The following is a 23,859-nucleotide window of genomic DNA, read 5'->3' as shown; positions in this document are numbered from 1 at the left end:
GGTGTGAAATTTTTCGACGAAAAAAAAAACTTTTAAATCGTTTTGGAAAAATTATGTACGGTTGCGGGGGTTGATTACAATCATTTTTGGTGAATAGACATACCCCTGAAATCCTACCCACTTTCTAGAAAAAAATTCGAGAAGGTGTGAAATCTTTCGACGAAAAAAAAAACTTTTAAATCGTTTTGGAAAAATTATGTTCGGTTGCGGGGGTTAATTACAATCACTTTTTGTTAATAGACATACCCTCGAAATCCTACGCATTTTCGAGAAAAAAATTCCTTACCGAAAATCTAATTTGGTGCCTAAATTTTTCGACGAAAAAAAAAAAATTTCAAATCGTTCTAAAAAAAATATTGTTAGCTGTGGGGGTCAATCACAATTATTTTTGGTGGATAAACATACCCCTGAAATCCTACCCACTTTCTAGAAAAAAATTCGAGAAGGTGTGAAATCTTTCGACGAAAAAAAAAACTTTTAAATCGTTTTGGAAAAATTATGTTCGGTTGCGGGGGTTGATTACAATCATTTTTGGTGAATAGACATACCCCCGAAATCCTACGCATTTTCGAGAAAAAAATTCCTTACCGAAAATCTAATTTGGTGCCTAAATTTTTCGACGAAAAAAAAAAATTTCAAATCGTTCTAAAAAAAATATTGTTAGCTGTGGGGGTCAATTACAATTATTTTTGGTGAATAAACATACCCCTGAAATCCTACCCACTTTCTAGAAAAAAATTCGAGGTGTGAAATTTTTCGACGAAAAAAAAAACTTTTAAATCGTTTTGGAAAAATTATGTTCGGTTGCGGGGGTTGATTACAATCACTTTTTGTTAATAGACATACCCTCGAAATCCTACGCATTTTCGAGAAAAAAATTCCTTACCGAAAATCTAATTTGGTGCCTAAATTTTTCGACGAAAAAAAAAAAAATTTCAAATCGTTCTGAAAAAAATATTGTTAGCTGTGGGGGTCAATTACAATTATTTTTGGTGAATAAACATACCCCTGAAATCCTACCCACTTTCTAGAAAAAAATTCGAGAAGGTGTGAAATCTTTCGACGAAAAAAAAAAACTTTTAAATCGTTTTGGAAAAATTATGTTCGGTTGCGGGGGTTGATTACAATCATTTTTGGTGAATAGACATACCCCCGAAATCCTACGCATTTTCGAGAAAAAAATTCCTTACCGAAAATATAATTTGGTACCTAAATTTTTCGACGAAAAAAAAAAATTTCAAATCGTTCTAAAAAAAATATTGTTAGCTGTGGGGGTCAATTACAATTATTTTTGGTGAATAAACATACCCCTGAAATCCTACCCACTTTCTAGAAAAAAATTCGAGGTGTGAAATCTTTCGACGAAAAAAAAAAACTTTTAAATCGTTTTGGAAAAATTATGTTCGGTTGCGGGGGTTGATTACAATCATTTTTGGTGAATAGACATATCCTCGAAATCCTGCGCATTTTCGAGAAATAAATTCAGAACGGGCGGAACCTTAAACGTTAATAACTTTTTAATGAAGTCTTCATCAAGAAATTGGTATTCTTGATTTTTGTCTTATTTGGCCTCTAGAATACCCCATTAAAATTTTTCCCAGGGCTGGCCGAACACCCTATATAAAATGCTGTGAGTAATGTAACAGATATTACCGAATATCAATCTTTTGTAATTTGTCGACGCTGTTGAAGTATCAGATGCCAGATGACGAAGCGGTTCGAGAGGATGATCCTCTAATTATTTCAAGCAGCTCGCGAACAAGTGGAATCGATTCGTACCAGTAACTACAATTCCGAGCGATTAACACATAAACTGTGGAATTTCATTCAGCATCGATGTCGAATTAGCAACTTATATGAAATTCGATCCGATTAACGAACGAAGTTCTGTATGTAAATGCGAATTTAATAATGTTTGTACGTTTTGTAAATTACAAATATATTTTGTCGAAGAAGACCGACAAAGTTAAGAAAGGACTTTAAATAAGGGTGTATTGCATTTAATGCTAAGACGGTACCTTGTTTATAGGTTAGAAAGCAAAAATCGATTCGGTAATTGAAGCGGTTCAGAGAGATACGTATAGCTAGCGTGTCAACGTTGAACGAAACTATGCGCAGCGCAGATTGGAAGCGAAGCGAAAACGACAATCGTGAAGTAACGTTTTAACGAGTTTACTCGCTGTTGCTTGGAAGAATCAGGATAATACGAGCACGCTTACCGAGTTATACGACTCTTTCGCTAAATTTAGTCCCCGGCTGAAAAGTGAGGAGTGAACGACGACGAGAAAAGGCCGCGTAAAAGCGAGAGTACATTGCCTCCTCCCCTTTAGTATATTCTTTCGTGCTTGCGACACGATTTTGCGAATCTAATAAGTTCAGCCGCCGAGTGCACGGCGGACAAAAAATTTTCTGGGTCGTCGGGGGTCCTCTGCTCGACAGAAAAAATTGTTTCCTCGGTTTCGTTTTGTCGTCGTTTACATTATCTTGTTGCGAACAAACCGCAAAAATACATCTACGACCGTACAGACTGTACCGCTAAAAAACAGTCCCTCTCGACATCTTCGCTGCTTCAATCTCGATCCTACCAAAAGTCTTGACGTTTATACAAATTCTGCGAATTGGGCGCGACGGCAGCGACATCTTGAAACACCCAGTGTCGAAGACGACGCGACGGTGAAGCACGATTGGCTTCGCCTCTAAGGTCCATTTTCATGGAATTTGCGTCACACATCGGAAAAATTGGGTTCACGGAAGTGGAACGAATCGCAGGCAGAGGATTATGCTGCACACGTTGGCGCATGAGCGTGTGGAGCCGTGTATGAATATGCATATACATTTATGCGCCAGGCGCACGGCATTGAGCAAATTCGTGCTCGTTAGTTTCAGCCAGTTGGTGCCACAGCCGCTGTTGCCACGTATGTAGCTACAATGAAATTGAATCGGACAATAAAAACGAGGATTCGATGGCTCCGTCGGCGACGTCGAGTCCGACGGATCGACCAAGTTCACGCGAGGGATATGAGAAAAATTGCACGGAAGAAGAAAGTCCGCCTCGTCTAGAAGAAATTGCACTAAAGGTGGAAAAAGATCCGCGCGACAAATCTAAGAAAAATTGGACGGGAAAAAAGTATTCGCGCGAACGAGCCGAGAAACGTCGCACGAAAAGAAACGAGATCCGCGTGAAAGATCCGAGAAAGATTATGGACGCAGGTGTTTCATGTTTATACAAAGAAACAAGTTGTACTTTCTGTTCAATTTTTGTGAATTCGATAATGTCTAGATAATGCTGCCTTACACTTTACGTAGCTAGATTACAATAATAATAGTTTTCCAACGTTTTGACCTTGTTATTTATCGTCGGAAAGTTGGACAGTTATTAGAGGTTATGTAGAGCACATGGTCTATAAGAGTGGCTATACATCGAATATAGCCGTGCGATAAGGCATTTTAAATAGTACGTGTCAACGGTTTTAAAACTAGCAAGAAAAGTACTACGTTTATGTTCAATGTTATAAATTATCAAAAATAAACTTGTTACAATATGTGTATATTTTGTACGAAATAATATTTCTGGTTTGCAAAACGTTTAGTCATTAACAATGATAAGAATGAATATGCATAATTTATCGTTATCGATGATTGAACCGTAACCGTATTTTGTCATTATCAATGATTAAACATTTTGCAAAGCAGAAATATTACATAACTTTTTAAATTTATAACAAAAAATACTTACGTTCAAGATTTTTAGGTAAAACATAAGAAGCTATATAGTTGATCCAAATTTCCATTAACCGCATTTTCTGTTTTCAATTAAACAGTTTGTTATACTCGTAATATTATTATTTTTGTCCGTGTATGCATTCGTCGCGAAAGTAAAATCTGTGAATTTATTCGTGAAATTGCCTTGTTTTATTTCCAGTACAATGGCACGCACGATAAAGGTGCACAGAAATTTATCTGTTGTTTCGACGTTTCGTGCAGAATTCTGCGTGTCTGATCACGTTGCGGAAATATTGTTTTAATCAAACAATATCGTCCAATCTTTTGCGAAGCGAAAACAGGAATTTCTCATACAACAAACACGGCTGAACGGTTTATTACGATACTTGAATTGGAATTGAAACGCGATCTGCAAAGCGTGTTATTTTTTAACTGACTGGCGATACTGTGCACAGGGGAATCGATGAATTTACTTTATACCGGGGAAATTGGCAAACATTGTATCGTTGAGTGCAGTGATGCGGTACAAGATTTCAAAAAAAAGTATAAATTCTTATGGTAATTTTTAGAATTTAAAACTTTATATTTTTTACAATTTATAAAATTATAAATTAATTTTTATTCGGTATTTTTCTCAATACGATGGAACCTGGATTATAGCAAACGAAGAGATTAGTAGCTTAGCACCACAAGTAAGGTTGAAGAGTTTACGGCATGGACCATAGACAGTAGAGATAGGTTATGTGAAACTACTTTTCACTGGATTGCTTACTTAGATTATTGCAAGAACCTTGATTATCGCAGAAACGTTCAGCCCCAATGTCTTGCAATTATCGAGGTTCCGGCGTATTCTTCTCGTTCTTACGCAAAGTTAATTTGCCCATCCAGTCCTTGCAACGCGCAAAAACGGAACATGCCGACCGCAAATCGCGTTAATTTCACCGACAGCCGCGAACGACGCTAATCTACCGGCCATTACAGCGACGCATCGTGCAAGCAACGTTTCAAACTTCTCGGGCGGTGATCACGTAGCCAAGTAAACTTTTTACTTGGAAAAAACTCGCCAGATAAAATTTTGCGGTTAAATGCTCTTAAACGTGTCGGGAATAATTATTTTAAATAGTTTGCCTCGTTAATTCGCGCGGTAACGCGTTGGTCGTTGACTGTTAAGCCAGTTTTCCGTTATCTAGAGATATCCTCGACATTTGTTCAAACTGGAATGTGAAAAATAAAAATGTTCGATAATTTTTAGAATAAAATACGTTTGGTATTTTTAATGCCAACGGGTAAGCTTTGAAATGTAATGTATTTAAAACATATACCAGAAGGTTTCAGGTATATTAATTCTTGGTAAATTTATTCCGAAACAAGCATATTTTCACACTAATCTGACTCCACTAATGGGAGTCTAGGTCACTTACCGTGCGCTTTTATTGCGTCTTCCGTTCATGCAGTTGCGAAGCTGACGTAACTGCCCGACGCGATCGTTCCGAGCGCCGAGGTAAATGTTGAGCTTTCTGAGGTCGTTCGACGGTTCTCCGCAGATAGAAGGATTAGGGCAAGCGATCCATACCGGGCCGTCGTTCCACAAGAGGTCGAAGCCGCCGATTCTCGTCTCCCTGCCTGTGAAACGACCCTCGATGTCGAGAACGTTCAGCGTGTCGTCGATGAGGTCGAACTTCAAGCGATAATCGTCGCTGTCGGTGCCGGTCAAGGCTGGCGAGGCGTTCACTTCGAGCAACCAGGGTGTGAGATCTTCGTCGAGGAGTATATCGTAGCCATACAGCTCGAACGAATTCTTTCCTTGCATCATCACCGGCTGTACAGCCAGAAGACTGGCCATTATCACACCTGCAAGTTTCAGGTCATAAAATTTATTTTTGATGTTTAAACTCTTTGCATTCCAAGTAATTAACACATAGCATTGTTCTGTGGCGCTAGTGGACTCATCAGTAAGGCGTTCTAGCAGACCCTGCTTTAGACGACTGGATGTTAGGAAGTCGGTCGAGCGCTTGTGAGAGCACCACCCCTCTGGTGGTGAGCATAGAAGGTAACGCCACAGTCTATGGAAATTTTTTAACAAGCAAACTGACCAGCGATTTTCTGGAACAAAGCTTCGACGGCGTCCACCCCATGCCGAGCGGTCAAGTACTCTCTGACCTTGTTCAAGGCCCATTTGCAGCCTTTCTTCAGCTCTGCCTTCTTGTCTTCCTCGTCGGTCTTGAGCTGTATCGCCATGTTCGTCAAGTGCACCCTGCTGTCGTCGATATTCTCCAGGTCGAACAGCTCCGCCGATAACCGCGCGAAGCCTTCCCTGGCCAACCACGCCTTGGTAGGATGAAACGAGGTCACCAGAGCGTAAATACGCAAGTCGAATTTCCTTCCTGAAACCAGGACGGAACGTTTACAAACTTTCCTGCGCGTTTGCACCCCGAAGGAACACGGTCGATTTCTGTACAGAGCCCCTAAGACCATCGAAGAAAGTGCTTTTGAATCGTTCGACGTTCGAGTATTCTTCTTTTCTCCGACACCCAGCCGCAAAAGCTTCGCGGGATTTCAGCTACCACCCCATCCTTCCCCGGGCGTGCTTTCGGAGGTATTGAGGCATCCGCCTCGACAACAGGCCCATTCTTCGCGGCGATAAGCCGCCTGAAAGCAACACTGTCGCGCGAAAACACGAACCTGCCAGTAGATACGGATTCTCCACGTATTTCTGAACGATGAAAGTCTCCGCCGGCGGTTCCATCTGTTGGAAAAATAATCCTTTCGTTCTCCACTCGGCCAGATCTTTCAGCTTCTTGATCAGAAAGATGCCTTTGCCCTGCGACCGTCCCGCCGGTTTTACGATCCACGTGGCACCCGGTTGCTTGTGATATTCCTCCGCGAACAGACTGTAGTCGTTGGGCAGCTCGAATGTCAGCGGCATGGAGTCGCACAATTCGGCCTCGTCGGTCTTCGTTGATTTCAAAAGCGACTTTTTGTAGCGTTTCAAGTTTCTGTATAGGTAGTTCTTTCGTGTCAGCTCGTAGTGATTGCGGAAATGGGGTATCCTCTGGTAGGGCGTGAGCTTCGAGTCCAGGGCCTGGCGGACGTCGTTGGTCTCGCACCACCAAAGATGCCAGCTGAGATCGTTGGGATCGGTTACCTTGAACAAAATTGGACGGGGGACTATTTAAATATTTTATGCATCGTTTTGAAACACTTGTGGGCGTGCTTGCTCGATGGAGAAATGGTAAGGGATCCTAGCAGACCCTGCTTTAGCCACTGGGATATTAGATAGTCGCTCGAGTGCTTGCGAGAGAGACAAGAGCGTAGCCCTCTGGCGGCGAGTACGGGAAGCGATGCCACACCTTGTAACCGTTAAAAGACACAAGTATCGAGCTCGTATGTACTAAATTTGAAAAGAATCTATCTTTTGGTCGAAAAAAGAAATGCATAAAACCGTGGTAGTGGGAAGAATAGCTATAAAAAAAATGACATAACCCTAAAAAGACCATCGACACGGTCCCCGAAGAAGAACCGAATTTTCATTGCGAAATTAAGTCTTGTTCCCCGGTGGTAGGTTGCATAAGCATTCTGTTCGTAATCTAGGATCAAGGTTCCCGTTGTTGGGAACAGGGAAGGTACAATGCGGATTTTCGCATAATCGCGGCCACATTCTTCCACAGCGGGGCGACCGGTGCGCTTTTAACACGGTTTTGTTCGACGAGATGGCCTTAAAGGGATACCAGAGACCAGTTCCCACCCTCTGAGCGGAGGCTCGTTAAGGTCGCCGCATGAATAAGGGACATTCCATTACCTGGGTCCATCCTCTCGCCAGCATCACCCTAACCTGCGTCGAGGGAAAGTCACAGCGGAACTTGACGACCTTGTCGTCCCCGTTCTGCTTCTTTTTCGTGGTAGAATTCCTCCTTTCTCGCGGTGGAGGCAACGCTGACCACTCCGTGGCTGGCTCGGTGGTTTCCCGGCTCGATACCGCACACTTGGACATAGTTTCGAGGGAGACGCGACGTTCTTGGGGGCCAATCGAAACAATCGAAGAAGAAATTGCTGGCACTCGACGAACGAAAACACGAATTGGTCGAACTGATTTCGGTTGCGCAGTGTCCTTCGTGCAAGTTCAGTTCTTTGCGGATTCTGTTCGATTGTGACCCAATAATACGCGTCTTTTCCATCGAACTACATCGGAACCTCCCCTCTCTGTGTCATTAGGGAGGCAAGACAATGGAACGTCCATTTTTCTGACATTGATTATTCTATATCAACGACGGAATACATATAAAAGTATTACATTTCTACCTTTCATTAAAATTAATATTTTTATTTATTTATTCATTTATTGAATACAAATGTTACGATTTTAAGGGTTTCCGCATTCTCCTAATGGCGTAGCCCTTAACAGGATGGACAAAACCTTTTATTTTATGGCTCATCACCCAAAAAAGGTTGCCTGGTCTATACCTACGTGAACCTTTTGTACGATATAAGGCGAAGGCCATAAATTCTTCAGAAATGTGAAATCAATGTTTGGGAAATTTTGCTCACTCACCAGTGACGCACCCAGAAATTTAATACGAGGATACAAGCGAACATTAACAGAAATTTTAATATTTTAGTTTAATTATTCTAAAAGTATACAGCTTGCATGATCGTATGTCTATAAAAATTTATTATCCAATAATGTATTCAGCATCTTCAATCATGCATATAACTGTACACGTACTCAGTAAACATTGAAATGTAATTGAATGCAAATTGTCTCTTTCATCCTTGATGCGTGCGATGCGTTCTCTAAAATTACGCAGAAGCGTCATCTTCTAACCGCTTTCAGCGTAATGTAATTTATTACTGTACGTAATCAAGATTTCCATTTTTCAAGCGAATAAATATCTAACATTTTAAATCTACGGTAAAACTGTTCAAGTTTTGAATACTTGCACGGTTCGCAAGGTTCGAGTTGGTCGCCCGGAGGCCAAAGACACCAAGGGAAGAGCACGACGCTTGAAAGAACTGGAAAATACCAACACAATGCGCTTAGACGTTGGCCAGTAGTCGTGATTGGTGCATCTATGCATATGCCATGTACGCGAGCTGCAAGCAAGGGCGTGCATCCGGTTCGTCGCACGTGCATTACCGTTAGAACCAGCAGAAGCTACCGTAGAAAACTTTGAGACCCCGTGTCCCTTCGTGTTTTACGCAGCGAACACGACCACCATAGTTGCGCGCGACTCCATTGGCCAAGAGAGCAGCTCGAACAAAATTTTTTCTTTCGTATCGCCGAGCAAACGTCGCTAATGTTAGGTACATGACTCGTTTCTTGCTCGATGCGGTTTTAAATGTAAATGTATCGTGGAACTAGTTCTCCGAGCGATCGTGGACAGGGTGTGGCGTGAGAAATGGGAAAGGAACAAAATAAATGAAAAAGAAATCTTTTTTTTTCTTTAATACGTTAGATTGTAACGCGTGAAATGTTCGCTGAAACACTTCGTCTTCTATCTGGGACGCCTATCTTATTAATCAGAGTTTGCGGCTCGAACAAGTTACGAGGCTTTGTGGGTTTCACTCGCGCAGAACTGTATGGGTTTTGCGTTCTATGAATTTTAATAAGATCTTCACTCGACGGAACCACGTATGTAATTTATCCTCCACCGTTATTAATATATTATGGGTTCGAAAGATCCTTCAGGGTGAAAACGTTAATTTTCAAAAAGAATACAATGTAAATTGTTAGGTTATGTGTATAAATCTAGTCATCCAATTTCTTGTAATTGGAGTTCGAAAAGGTTAGGGAATTTTTAATAGGTTAGTTAAACAGTTCAAGTCGTAAAAGTCGTACATTGTAAAGTACAAATCATTTTAAACAGCAATAAATTCTGGTAATACTGTAGGCGTGAGAGAATGTGCGCAGCGTCAAACGCGAGACGCGTGCAGTCTGTGAAATAATAACGTACCGAGGGGACGCTTGAATTAATAAATCTATCCCGAAAACGCCCCCAGGAAAATAAAGGGTGAACAGTCTGCGGCGAGTATACTTAGTTACGTTGTCTATGGCTGTTAAACATCTCTATTCTAAGCAAGTACGCTGTATTATTTGCCCGGAACCACGCGCGGTATCGTTAGGCGTACGGGGGGAAGCGGCACGCAAAATTTCAGGGCGCCGGGTATCAAGCCGTCTCCCTCTCGTGGCGAATATTGCCAGCAATATTGCGCGAGGCGTTAGTAGTAGAGGGTGAAGTGAGGATAAAACGGCGTGATACGATGTAAGCTTCTTTTCTGTTCCGCCTGCGCTGCGAGGAGAAACTCGGAGCTCCCGTGGGCGACTCGGCGCGCCAATTGACAGATTAATTTCGAAAGCTTTGTGATTACCGAACGTTGACGCTCTTTCTGACCGAAGAGCAAAGGATGGGAAGCACGGCTAGTTACCGCCCGGGACGTTCCTTTGATCGAATAATTCTTTTCACGATGAAACGTTTCCGAGGCTGTTCCGAGCGTTCAATGGAAACGGGCTTACAGCAACCCGTAATGAATGATGTCGTCTCATTTACTAAGCTGTACCTTGCCTTTGTTCCGTAACGTATACTTATCTTTGCTTCCATAGATTTTTCTTTTACTTTATTTCTTGTTGTACACGAGCATAGGCGTAGTAAAGGCCTATCATTATTATTGTTATTATGTAGAGATTGTTGCGAAGAATAATTGGTGTATAATATTTTCTGAAACCACGTCGAGGGGTACGGGATGCTTTTCAACACGCGATTGCATATACCGGGTGAACGTTATTGTCGTTAGTAATACAAAAGTTTTGTTACAAAAAAGTAGAATAAAAATTACAGCGATAAAAAGTTTTCTTATTTCTTTATTGTTATCGTCTTGCGGCGTCTCGGTGTATTGCTTGTGTCTCGCTTCTTGTTGTTTAACCGATTCTCTTTCCTTCTCTGTTGGTTCAGGTTTCGCTGAGGTCGTAACGCTGAGTGGCAGGGGAAAAGCGAAGATATCGTGCACTACTGTATACAGGGTGTTCCGCCATCCCTGGGAAAAATTTTAATGGAGGATTCTAGAGGCCAAAATAGGATGAAAATCAAGAATACCAATTTGTTCATAGTGGCTTCGTTAAAAAGTTATTAACGTTTAAAGTTCCGCCCGTATTGAATTTTTTTCTAGAAAGTGGGTAGGATTTCGGGGGTATGTCTATTCACCAAAAATGATTGTAATTGACGCCCACAGCTAACAGTATTTTTTTCAGAACGATTGAAATATTTTACTTTCGTCGAAAAATTTCACACCTTCTCGAATTTTTTTCTAGAAAGTGGGTAGGATTTCGAGGATAGGTCTATTCACCACAAATGATTGTAATTGACCCCTGCAACTGAAAATAATTTTTCCAGAACGATTTGAAATTTTTGATTTTAATTATTAATAACTTTTTAACGAAGCCTCCATCAACAAATTGGTATTCTTGATTTTCGTCTTATTTTGGCCTCTAGAACCCCTCATTAAAATTTTTCCCAGGGGTTGCCGAACACCCTGTATATTAAAAAAATAAAAAGACAGCACCTTCCAAAATAAGTTTGAAATTGTCATATTAGCGGAAGTTAGTTAGTTGTTAGTAAGTTAGATATCTATTAGATCATATCCCTTGCAAGATGCACTATCGGATACGTTACGTTGAATGAACCTATGATTACAAGAGATTTATCATACTTCACGAACGCTTATGTTCATGACACATATGTTGGTCAGACTCGCCAATCGGACGTGTGTGGGTTTGCCGAGAGAATTTACATTCGCAGGACCGAAGCGGTTAAAAGACACACAAGTTATCACTGCGGCATTGACACGGTATCAGTGACCATGGTTGTGCATCTTCCGCGGAATCGGACACTCTCTTATCTGGTTCTATTGGTGGCACGAGCCGGACGAAGAAGGAAAGTGAAACGAGAAACGGAAGAGCCCGACAAGGAGAGAACATTAAGCGTCAGGCGGAAGCAAGCGGTGGGCGATAACGCCGATATAAATAGCTATTATTTTCCACCCACGTGGCCCTCTGTAGCGTAGCGTGACGATTGGCTCTGTCACGACTCCTCAGTCGGCACGCGGCGTCTAGACACACCGCGCCTCCTCACGTGCACTCTCTCTACTATGACGTCGCGATTCTAAAACCTGGTCTATTGATTTGTCACTCCGTATAGTCGATCGATTAATAACGTGGGTGGTTATGCAAATGCGCGTACGATTGTTACTTTAGAAAAGTGTGCACGAAGGGTTGTGCCTGATAGGTTACGATCTGACAAGGAACATGCCAGAAGTGACCCTAAGCGACACACACCGATTTTCATGAAACGTGGCATGCAGGTAGAGTAAAATTGTAATTTCCGTTTGCACTGTAGAAACACAAGCAACGATTATGGCGACGTTATATCGAGGAATCACCGTATACATCGAAAAACGGTAATAAGGTGAACAAAATGGTCTCGCCGTATGAAAATAACTAAACGAGTTAGTATATTAATAACGGAATGTGTAATTGGATAGACGGGGCGTACGCCATATCGTAGGGTGCACCGACGTCGCGTGTGCACGCGTGCATTACGCACGGATCGTGTTCGGTCGGTGACCAGTACGCGACGGGAATGACACGTCGACCTGTTTGTCGACGATGGTGGTGGCTGGCGTGCGCATAACCCTCTCGCATGACCAAACACGTGACTGCAATCGGTATCAATTATCGCGTGTGGCTGCAGAGCTCGCTGACCCGAAACGTGTGTTTCCATAGGTTTTCAGACGGTGCCCGGTTCGTTCGAGCCATAAATTGGATTTTCGACGCGTCTTAGCTCGGTAGTTGTTATACCATTACATTACTCGAGATTAGTTCGTTGGGAGTTTTGTTATAGACTGTATAGAATTTATCCGGGTATAGTTTGCAAATGCAACTTGTTACCTTCATGGTAGTTATCTGTTGCATTCCTTTCTCTAGAGACAGTCGCCTTTCTCTCCAAGTGTACAGGGTGACGCATTTGAAATTGTATACTTAAATATCTGTGTTGCGTCTCTACTGAAAAATAAAACGAGAAAAATGCTTTTCAACGCTTATAGGATATTCCTTTTAGGGAACGTGGGATTGGTTAGGTTATGCTCCCCGCCATAACCTCAAAGTACAATAACGAAAGAAACGACCGAATTGCATTGAAAGTTTCATCGAATAATCGTCTTGATCCATAGGCATCCACCTTTTATATTCGGCGAAGATTTGCAAATCCAAGACAGCGTTAGTCACAATCAAAGCTGTAAGAAAGGAAGGTAGCGAAAATAACGGTGTGTTTGCCCTCCTTTGCTTCTTCCCTTTCCCCTATTACGATTCGAGGCGGGATCCATTTTTGCGAAGCCAAGAAGTTCCCAGGGCTTGGCGGTGTGCTCGCCGTTTCAATGTTCAAAGCGTTCCAGTCGTCTCGTCGAGCACTTTGCTCAGCTCCGCGGATACGTTTACCAGGATCGGATCGATATCGAGACGTCGGCAAGAAATATGGAAATTCGTTGAGCTGGCTAGACGGTGGCAAGAAATAATGTAAATTCGATCTCGACTCTACCCATAAAAAGGGAGATCTTACCGTCTTGGTCTAAAACCTCCCACCTCCCACCTCCCACGTCCCTTAAGGACGAATCTACTCGGTTTGTTCGAGTCAAAAATAAATAATGCTTGTAAATTTTTCAATTTTAAACTGTCGTTTCGATAATACTGTAGGACAGTTCATTTTCTCGTCGAAAACACACGAGGGTCGAGAGCTCAATATCGAATTTACGAGACTGACTCACTCTTGCTACGCCTGGAATTTATAATTCCGTTTTGTTTCGAGTCTCGCGCATCATTCGTGACTGGAATACTGCTTTACAGGCAGATCGTGCGTAATCGAGGCGACAGTCTCGTCCGTGGAAATTTATGTAACTTGTATAAGGCGATTAATAACGATGTCACGAAGTACAGTGATTCACGGACGAAACTGGTTGCATGATGATTTTAGAATTACGACATATGTACAGGGTGTTTGACCACCCCTGGGAAAAATTATAATGGGGGATTCTAGAGGCCAAAATAAGACGAAAATCAAGAATACCAATTTCTTGATGGAGGCTTCGTTAAAAAGTTATTAACGTTTAAAGTTCCGTTCGTACTGAATTTTTTTCTCGAAAATGCGCAAGATTTCGGGGTTATGTCTATTCACCAAAAATGATTGTAATTAACGCCCACAGCTAACAATATTTTTTTCAGAACGATTTGAAATATTTTACTTTCGTCGAAAAATTTCTCACCTTCTCGAATTTTTTTCTAGGAAATGAGTAGGATTTCGGGGATATGACTATTCACCAAAAATGATTGAAATTGACTCCTGCAGACAAAAATATTTTTTTTAGTACGATTTGAAATTTTTTTTTTTCGCCGAAAAATTTAGACACCTACTCCCTGTCGATTTTCCTTAAAAATTGGTTTTTTATTTTTAGTAATTTTATTTGACGCCCTACAGAAAAGTTGTGTAATACTTTTTTGTAGGTACTCATGAGCTCTACTTCACAAAAAGTTTCATTGAAATATATTCACTATTGTAGGAGTTATGGCTGTTTGAAAATTGGACCATTTTTATTGGGTTTTTCTCATTTTAGGGGGTCAAGGAGCAACTTTTCGAATATTTTTGCGATTTCTACATATTCTACACTAAAATACGCGTCGTTTGCTTTTTTAAACATTAAAATCGTTCAATCCGTTCAGAAGTTATGACGTTTTAAAGATTCGCATGAAAATTCGGGCAAAGATTTCTGGCCAGAAATTATATTTTCGGTAAGGAATTTTTTTCTCGAAACTGAGTAGGATTTCGGGTGTACGTATAATGACCAAAAATGCTTGTAGTTGACCCCTGCAACCGAAAATAATTTTTTTAAAACGATCTGAAATTTTTTTTTCTGCCAAAATATTCAACACCTATCCGATTTTTTTTCTCGAAAGTGGGTAGGATTTCAGGGATATGTCTCTTCACCAAAAATGCTTATAATTGACCCCTGCAACCGAAAGTAATTTTTTCAGAACGATTTGAAATTTTTGAATTTAATTGTTAATAACTTTTTAACGAAGCCTCCATTAACAAATTGGTATTCTTGATTTTCGTCTTATTTTGGCCTCTAGAATCCCCCATTAAAATTTTTCCCAGGGTTGGCCGAATACCCTGTCTACAGGGGGAACCACGTAATTTGGTCTTCGGTATTATTTTGATTGTTAACGGATCGCAGACGCGGCCATTTTTGGAACAACGTTACATAAAATATTATTTCGAATAACATGATATTTTATTTCGTGGATAGAGATACAACGTCAAATGTTATATTTTGTTAAAATACATTTACGAATTTAATATCTATTGCTTTATTTTATCGTTTATTGTCGAGAGGGTCGAAACTAAAGCTCGAGGGGGACTCGAAAGCGGATGATGGGCGACCTTGAAAAGCCAAGCGAGAGATGGAACGTTATTCAATGGTCGGAAATGGTTCGTCAATGGCGGTTAACCTAACGGCTCTTATTACGCAAAACAGTCGACGTTTACGATTATGGCGTTACGTACGAAAATGTGTTTCCTTTTAGATGCTATAACATATATTTGCAACCGTTGCACGACAGCTGATGCTACAAATAGCGTTACGAGAGTCAATTATGCTTCATTGTAACGAAATTATTGATGCACTTGTGCTTAATGAAATTTCAGCGCATCCATTGTTTCCTTAATGGTAGTCGACTCGATCGATTTCTTTGTATACATATAGAACGAAGAAACGTATTGTGCTGCGTAGCGTGACGCTTCTGCAATAGTTCCATCAGTTATTTCATTTCGAATTTTTGTATTTTGCATATAGACAAATATTTTACTGCGATATATAAAATATTATATTCTCTACCGAACTCAGGTAGAGATAGTAAAGATGACTCTGGCGAAGAACAACGCCCTGGAGGAATTTCAATTCCTGAAACTCGGTCTTGCGCACCAGTGAGTGCCGCGAATAATCGTAAATTAATCTAGAGATCCAATATTTACGAGAAGAGAGATTAAAAATTACACGGAAAGAAGCTAAATGGAATGCAAAGAATTTATGATAATATATTCATTCGCGATGAGAATGATAAAATTAATTCATCGATAATTTTTAATTTTCAAAAATTATAATAAAGATTAGATGTATCCTTGGTTGTTTTTAATATCGTTGATAAAATTGTTGATGGATCGTATACGAAGCTGGAAATAATAATTGATGCATATCGTAGGTTAATACGATGCAGTCCATAAAAATTGTTATCGATCGATCAATTTTGCCGCCATTTTGTCCACGAGTCAGAGAAATACGTTCAAATTGAGATGGATTGGCACTAACGTGCATAGCGCTATGGTCGTTAGACTCGTTTTTGTGTCAGATGATGGCAGAGAGCAGTTTTAATTAAAGCTGATTGCCCAGCGCCAATTAACAATACGATTCCGTCAGGTGTCCAAACGCATAATGTTCTGAACATATAGCTTTTCCCTCATGCCATTGGACGAATCCGGTTTTGATCGAACCAATGGTCGCCGACGTGCAGCGCCCAATTTCTGGAGCATTTTAATTAAAACAAAAAGTCTTCGTTGGCTCGAGAATGGCGTGGCGAAAAAAATTCGATATACGACGCTAACCGCGTTACAGATTAATCGAGCGTGTAAAACTTTCTCGTCCTTGAAAAATCAAATCTGCGCCTTCGAACGTAATTCGTGATTGCGTCCATTTTCAGATACGAAAAGTCAGGCAGTTCTGTCAGAGATGGGCAAAATTCTAGTTTCCTTTTGAATAAATAAAAGTTTATTCGGTAATAATTGTTGATACGTTATTCGAAATATTTATCAACACATAAAAGTATCTTGGCGTAAAATTCATCTTGACCTTTAAAATACAATGTTCTGCTTCCTATCTATTCTACTTTACAAGAGGGTAAAATGTTCAAAAGTAGCCATGTGTCGCGAACGAACAATTTTCCCGCAAAAGATCGTTAAAATTCTAACCAATAAGGTTGCACGACGCTACTCGGCAGAGCAAAGTGCTTCTCCCACTTCGTCTTCTGTTGCAGTATAGCGTGAGTCACGCAACGTGATCTGGTAATATCGTTTTTTATGGTTGACAGTACAAGAAAATCCCCAAAAGAAAAAATTGAATTTTTTACCAACGAAACTTTCTCTAACAATATTTTTTTTCCGCTTACAACGTTTCATTTTGCATATATAAATTCTCCACGTTATTTCGCGGATGAGTGTCAAAGGATTTTATTTTTAAGTTTAACATGACAGCTACGGAAAATAAATTTTATATATTGCATCATTATTTTTTTTTTTTATCAAAGCGGCATCTTTTTCAAGTGCTCGACCGTCGTCGCTCGACGAACGTATCGCATCCATCTCGTTTCCTCCTGTTATAACACCGTTCTCAGGTTTCAGTCCTAAATCTTTTTGTAGGTTAACCGTGTTTACTGTATCTGGTGACCCAGCCACTAAACCGTCGGTTTCTTGAAAGTTAAAACGATCGTTTCATTGTTCGACACTTGGCCTATAGATGGAAGTTTGTTCGTGTCCCATGAAAAATGTTGCAACACGGAACACCCGGTTGTCCGACGTCCTTTGTTAACACGCGATGTTCGACGTCGCGTATTTGTCCCGGGGTGCGTTACACGTGACGATACAAACAGTTGGACAACAGCCCGATGAAAGTCAATGTCACGACGGACAAAAATACGACTGTTGGCTGCCAGCAAGACGCCGTCTGAATTCTAAACCGTGACCGAGATTCTCGATCAGTCGCATATCGCGCATTCGGCTACCGTGGTCGATGGGTTCCTGCTTCTCGGCTGCGTCGCATAGCGAGTGACGTGCCTTTCGCAAATGCCCAATTTCGCGTACTGTCTCTGGTGTTGCTGCCGGCCCCTTGATCGATACTTGCAGAGACGCGACGACAGATTCGATTACGTCGAGTATACCCCTCTGTACCAGGTGAAAACACTTTGTCACGGCCGCTCTGTCGTCCAATAAACGACGCTAATTAATCGCGAAAGTCGTTTCAACTTTTCTCCGTTTTAATTCGCTTCGAAATTATAATAGGACTCTCAGATGCTCGTCGTTAAATAAAATTCTATGGCGACAATAGCCTTTCAGGCATGCATTTAACCCACTGTAACAAGGACCAAAAATAACAATTATCCTAACAAATTTTTACCAATAAAATCGGGATAATAATTGTTGATATGATTAGAACATCGTTTGTCGATAACCATTATTAACAGGACTGGCTACATCAGTTCTCCCTGTCTAGGAATATTCTCGACATTTTTGCAAATCCAGATAAATATAGTTTTAAGTCTACATATATGTTTAGACACAAAATATAGTTTACAATTCTTTTTCAAGAAAATGTTTGAAAGGTTTATGGTGGAATACCTCCATAACATTAACTGAAATATTCAGGCATTTTTTGGCGGCAAATTTGAATGAAAGAAGGCGTTATGCATGTTACACCGAGGATCAGCAAACTCAATTAATACATCGCTTGATGTTGCCGGAGAGATAGAATAAAATGTTGTTTCATTATATTCGAGGAATTTCTTGCCCATTTATTATTTTTTGTTTTCCATTTCCGGTTTTAATTCATGTTTTTCCACATCGGAGAGACGCTATCGCTTCTTCCCCTCACACGCGAGCTGAATATTGCGTGACTGTTCGGGGTGAATGCCAACATGTTCACCGTGTAATTAGTTATCCACGAGAGGGCCTTATATTGTAAGGCAGATCTTGCACGCGTGAGGAGTTGCTTGAATTTATACAGGGTGAGACACTCGAAATTACCGCCTGGATTCAAGCTCATTTTATAATCCGCGAAGAAAAAATGGGTCGAACGAAAGTTGAATGGCTTCGAGAAGAGCGCAAGTCGGATCAAACGAAACGTTCCTAGCCAGAGGCGTTTCGGAGATTTGAAAGTGGCTTTTGTTTCTTCAAATGGAAATATATATTCTTTCTAACTGGGCTACACATTGTTCCTAACGCCAGCCAATGGAGAATTTTTTTTATTAAAATGCATTTTTTTAAATTATTTTCTTTTTAAAAACAATCGCAAATGCTCGACCACGATAATTTAAAATTATTTTCAGATTTCTGAAATTCCTCCATTTAAAAAGATTTCTCTTTGCAGATAGTAATGAAAGTGATAATTTAAATTTGTCCCACCCTGCTTTTCAGGGTTTAAAAAGCTTTGAGAAATTCGAAGCACGTAGCTATACTGCAGAAGAGATTTGTGACGTCATTCACCGGTGAAAGAAGTGACTTTGGGCGGCCAATTTATTTGGCGCTGACTTAATCTTCGACCAATGCTAGTCCGCTTCGCAGAATATGTCGATATCGAATTTATATTCAGTTTTCTCGACAGTGGGGCAACCTTGGTTGAATATCAACGGTGATACCTTGACTATAGAGTTCCTCGTTGCAAGAACAAACAGAATTATGTTTGTAGGTGGAAAGCCGCCAACTTGGACAATATTTTTAGATTTTATGCAAAAATAAAAACACTGCCGTTTCTATCGTAGATGTAGAATATTATTTTTCTCGTCACTCGTGTATATGTATTTTTTTATACAAAATAATGATGAAAATGTTGGTCGCGATAAGCGATCTGCTTATTTGGTCTATAATTAACGAGCCACCCTCCGGCTTGACAAAGGTTTGGAAGAAAATTTTCGTAAATTGGCGAATAACGAATGCGTTGGAAAATGTTAAGGGCCTCTCTGCGCAGGCTTCAATTCTACAATAGCACGCGATTCTACATACGTGGCATTGTAATTGCACGATTGGCCGCGCGCAGAAGCCGTCGGGGATTAACTGGAACCTTCGTTTTGCCCGACTGGCCGAACTTCTCCCATGAAATTATTTCGTAACTCGATTCGATTTCAGACTTTCACAACGAGCCGCCGCCGCCGCCACCGCGTAGGTGAACTTTCTACGGTGCCCTCGTCCGACGTTATTTTCGTTAAATTTATCAGAACGAACATCGAACCGTTGCTTAACGAGGTCGCGATGAATTAAGCTGATACTGCCAGCTTCCTTCGAACGGCAGACCAATGATGCGCGATACTCTGTAGCCTTTGCCGCGTTTAAAAATATTTTCTCGGGGACAGAATTGTCTCCCCAACTGAAAAAGATTCTAAAAATAACGTCGCGTCTTAAAAGCTGCACAATTACCTAAAATTGTTTAACCAATCTTTTATTGTGTTTTAAGAAAATTAATTTCTGTTAAAAAACAAATTGCAAATAATAAAAAGAATATATATTTTTATTGTATATTAATGCATGTATAGTAGGTACATAATTGTACGGTACGTAGGGATTGTAATATTGTCTCGGTGACAACTTGAAGGACAGGTAGGTGTTTCAGGAACCGTCGCTGAAATTTGCTGGATAGAAATGTTTTTTCCCACTTTCGTCTCCTTTCGTTTCTCGGTAGCCAATTAATTGAATTGCATCCCGTCGAATCAGGCCAGCCGTATCTTTCGATTACATCTATTTTCAAATCTACCCGCGATATCAGATTTAATTCTAATTTCGTTGCTAAACGATTTCTCTTGCAGCTTTCGTTTATTTGCGTCTCCCTTAGATCGATATCGGGCCCACGGCCAGCCAAGTTGTCTCAATAAGCTCTTCAATTGGATCCATTCACGTCCGAAATCTTGATGTCATTGTTAGGCAGGCCTTGTTCCGTGCAGAAATATCGATGCTCGTTGAAAGGGCATTCTCTTCTTGGAAGACCGTCGTCCAATTACTCCGCCCGTAAATGGATGTTCGTGTCTCCCTAACGCTGCCGAGACAAGGCCCGGCGAGCGTGTTTACACGGAAATTTCGGACCCGTATCCCTCTGACCTGCTTAGGGCGAAATCTATTACAGAACGCATCGACGCGCACTGAAGTGCATTCCCGAAATTGATTTACGAGCGGAGGCTTGTCGGCCAACTTCGACCTTCCAGTTCCGATGCCGCTGATCGATGCGCGAAATGCTGGTGCAAAGAGCTTGTGACTAGCGATCAGATAAATATCGCGTCGACACGTATCGATACCACTTTATGATTTTTCATTCCCCACCGAATCGAAAAAGAATCGAATTGGGCGAAATTTCTTCTTCTTCTTCTTCATGGATGTTTTTTTTACGCCGCGTCGACTGCGAGGTCCTTGGCGGCGGATGTGTACTTCAGCGTTATATTTTGTTGTATATGTTTGTTTCTTTGAGGAATTTTATGGTGTCTCTTATGCTGTTCTGAGCTGTAAGGGCTGTGTCCGGTTTTATAGAATATTTCTGTCTTTGTATTTCGGTTCTTCTGCACTGGTATAGGATGTGGTCTACTGTGAGAATTTCAGTGGGGCAGTAGTTGCAATAAGGTTGATCGGCCTTTTTTATTATATGTTCATGTGTTATCTTTGTATGGCCTGACCTTAGTCGAGACATTATGGCCTTTTCTTTTCTATTTAAATTGCAGATAGGGATTGGTTGGTAGAAATTTTGTATTATGTCGTGTATTTTTGTTCTTTTTGTTGTGGTCCAAATTCTGTTCCATTCTTCTTTTGTGGTTTTTTTAATGTGGTTTATGAGGTCTTGACATGGTATCGGAACGGTTATTTCGGTTGGTGGTAAGGGCGAAATTTCTATGAGAACTGTTTTCAACGAAAATCAATTCTTATTCGTTCCTTGCTTCACCGTTGTTAACCTCTTAGGCACGACTGAATTTTGCGAACGATACTATTCTCCGGCAAGTACATTGAAATGACACTGACACTGGCGTATCGAAACAAACACTGTACACTCTGTATATTGTTAACACTGTTATAAAACGTTGCGAAGGCAAAAATAGTGTGAAAGAAAATACGAAAACGATCGCTTAATTGAAACAGTGAACGAGTGAGCCACTATAGTGGCGTATCGTTAATAAAGTTTGTAGCGTTTATCGAGTATTTATTTATTTAAGTAACTGACGAAAGATGAGAAAACGAAATAGTCGAGCAGAAGCGGTGTATGCACGTATCACCGTATCAGTTCTGCTTATTATTAGCGCGGGACACGATGTGCACATAAGTGCACGCGATGTCTCGTGTGCTTTGTCCTGAGACTCGTGTTCTCAGTCCGACGATGCACCTTCCGCGATAAAGCTGGAGTAGTGCACGGTCGCGTTTCGTCGTCTTTCCGCGGTGTGATTGATGTGGGTTAACGTTAAACGCGACGTTATACGTTAATCTCTTAATCTCTACATAGCTTTCTATTTAAAACGTTTCTTATTTTAAATTGCTTCCATGGCTCTTCGAGGTAGCATTTCGCGCTGGAAAGCAGTGTGTCGGTGGTCAAATTAAAATGGTCTGTTTATTGACTTGTCAGACAATGGTGTTCTGTGATGTAGGTGCTTTGTTAACAATATTTTGCGGTTTAGTGTTTAAGATGATATACTTGACACTAGAACGGGTTTCGAATATTCGTCGTAGAGGTTTTAGGGAAAATGTAACTACAAACTTCGATTTCTTTTACGCGTAGCAGCTGTCGTTTTATTTGTTCCGGGAAACAATCGGATTTGCTGGTAGTAACAGGAGGCTTCGAGCGATCCCCTATCGGTTGTGCGTCTTATCACTCCCCGCGACGGATTACGCCTCGTAAACAATTTCGTTTTCCAGTCGAGCTATTTCCCTGGAGGCGAACGGCGGAAAACTGCGGGGGGATAGGAACGGAAGAAATAAGGGGAACTGTTTTTCGATGGAAATTCGAGCATCGGGCTGCTAAGTAACCGACGGAACTCGCGCGTAAAGACTTCGTGTCTCGGCCGTCGGACGTTGGAACACGTTCGCAGGCCTCCTTATTTTCTCCTGCGAACGAGCATGTAACTTGCAAATCGGTACTAATATCGAGCGACCATCGAACACCGGAATAGAAAGTCGTATTTCTGGTTGCCCGTTCTCTTAAGTAATTTAGAAATTATGATCATTGGGCGCCATCAGACTAGGCGCTATTCGAATAAATTCTATTGGAAATAGGTGGTGGAATAAAAAAAACAATTATAAAAGGAATAACTTTTAATTTACAACTTTGTTAGCTTTTATTGGAAACACTAGGAAGGCACGTCTTAACGCTTTGAAAGGGACATACAGAATGAATAGGTTAGCGACGAAAAATTCGTCCCGTACCCTCAGACCCAATCGGTCCTATACTTTGTCTAAACAAGCCAAACTAGGGACACAGTTGCACCTTGACTTGTATTTCGAGACACTAAACGCAACATGTTCGTCGATGGTTTTTGTCACATAAAGAAAACTTTCTCTTTAAGAAGAGAAAAACTAACAAATTCTTATTGGAATAATCGTTTCAATAGAGACTTATTACAATATAATTTTGTGGGAACGAACTTTCCAAGATAAACAATAAACTGTAGCATGTAATAATCAAATAATAGATAATCAATTGTAACTTGGGGCGCCAATGCACCTAGACTCGATCCTGATCGGTAGGAATGTGTTTGCTCGCTTCCTTGCTTCCTCGTTCGAGCAAATAATTTGTACGTCGTTATGCTATCAAATTCTGACCGTTCCTTATGTAAAAATAATTAAACAACCGTTTCCTTAGATGCTCTTTCAAGAAATCGTGCAGCGTTACGTATTAAAACTTTAATGAAAAGTTGATTTCATTAACGATCCGAATACGATTTTCTCAGTTTCTTCGGTTATCTCTATTTTTACATAATAAATTACATTTCATAAAAAGCTCCGTTTCGTTATCAAGTCTGGAAATTGCCTTTCCGGTTTCTTGTTGATGGAGCTCGTGGATCATTATAATTCCCATTACATAACGGGAAAAATTATAATAGGTTCAAGGAAATCGTTGACTAGAATTAACATTAGAACTCGAAAGAAAATTTTACTTTAAAACTTTCGTCATTACAAAATTAAATTTAGGTACGGTAGAGAATTTGTTGTTTCTTGGTTAGTTGAGATAATGGTAATTGGCAATTTGGTATCCAAGAGGACGAGAGACACCACAGTGTCTTCGGACACCGTGTACAACCAGGATCACTTTGAT

General features: G+C 40.7%; 2 protein-coding genes across 8 annotated transcripts in view; one reads left to right on the top strand and one right to left on the bottom strand.

Annotated features, from left to right (window-relative positions):
• Efa6 (Exchange factor for Arf 6) overlaps nucleotides 1-23,859 on the top strand; it is a 62,080-nt gene that overhangs the window by 14,506 nt on the left and 23,715 nt on the right. The window contains exon 1 of one of the 7 annotated variants that reach the window (XM_076773778.1): nucleotides 17,566-17,762. The exons of 5 other annotated variants lie outside the window; for them this stretch is intronic. In XM_076773778.1, the coding sequence (XP_076629893.1) occupies nucleotides 17,655-17,762 (108 nt within the window). In that variant the 5' untranslated portion in view covers nucleotides 17,566-17,654. Of the gene's footprint in view, nucleotides 1-17,565; nucleotides 17,763-22,155; nucleotides 22,192-23,859 lie in introns of those variants that run through there. One more of the 7 variants, XM_076773781.1, reaches the window with a different exon arrangement.
• Nucleotides 4,823-7,775, bottom strand: LOC143346045 (putative tubulin polyglutamylase TTLL9). The gene is made up of 5 exons (XM_076773785.1): nucleotides 7,523-7,775; nucleotides 6,406-6,868; nucleotides 5,817-6,107; nucleotides 5,145-5,574; nucleotides 4,823-4,937 (listed from the first exon to the last, which is right to left on the bottom strand). Exons 1-5 carry the CDS (start codon nucleotides 7,712-7,714, stop codon nucleotides 4,910-4,912), a joined length of 1,404 nt encoding a protein of 467 aa, XP_076629900.1. The 5' UTR covers nucleotides 7,715-7,775; the 3' UTR covers nucleotides 4,823-4,909.

Source organism: Colletes latitarsis, chromosome 10, assembly GCF_051014445.1.
Source record: "Colletes latitarsis isolate SP2378_abdomen chromosome 10, iyColLati1, whole genome shotgun sequence".
In the NCBI taxonomy this organism is placed as follows: domain Eukaryota; kingdom Metazoa; phylum Arthropoda; class Insecta; order Hymenoptera; family Colletidae; genus Colletes; species Colletes latitarsis.
The sequence above is the reverse complement of the archived record's forward strand: the minus strand, read 5'-3'. Positions and strand labels throughout refer to the sequence as shown.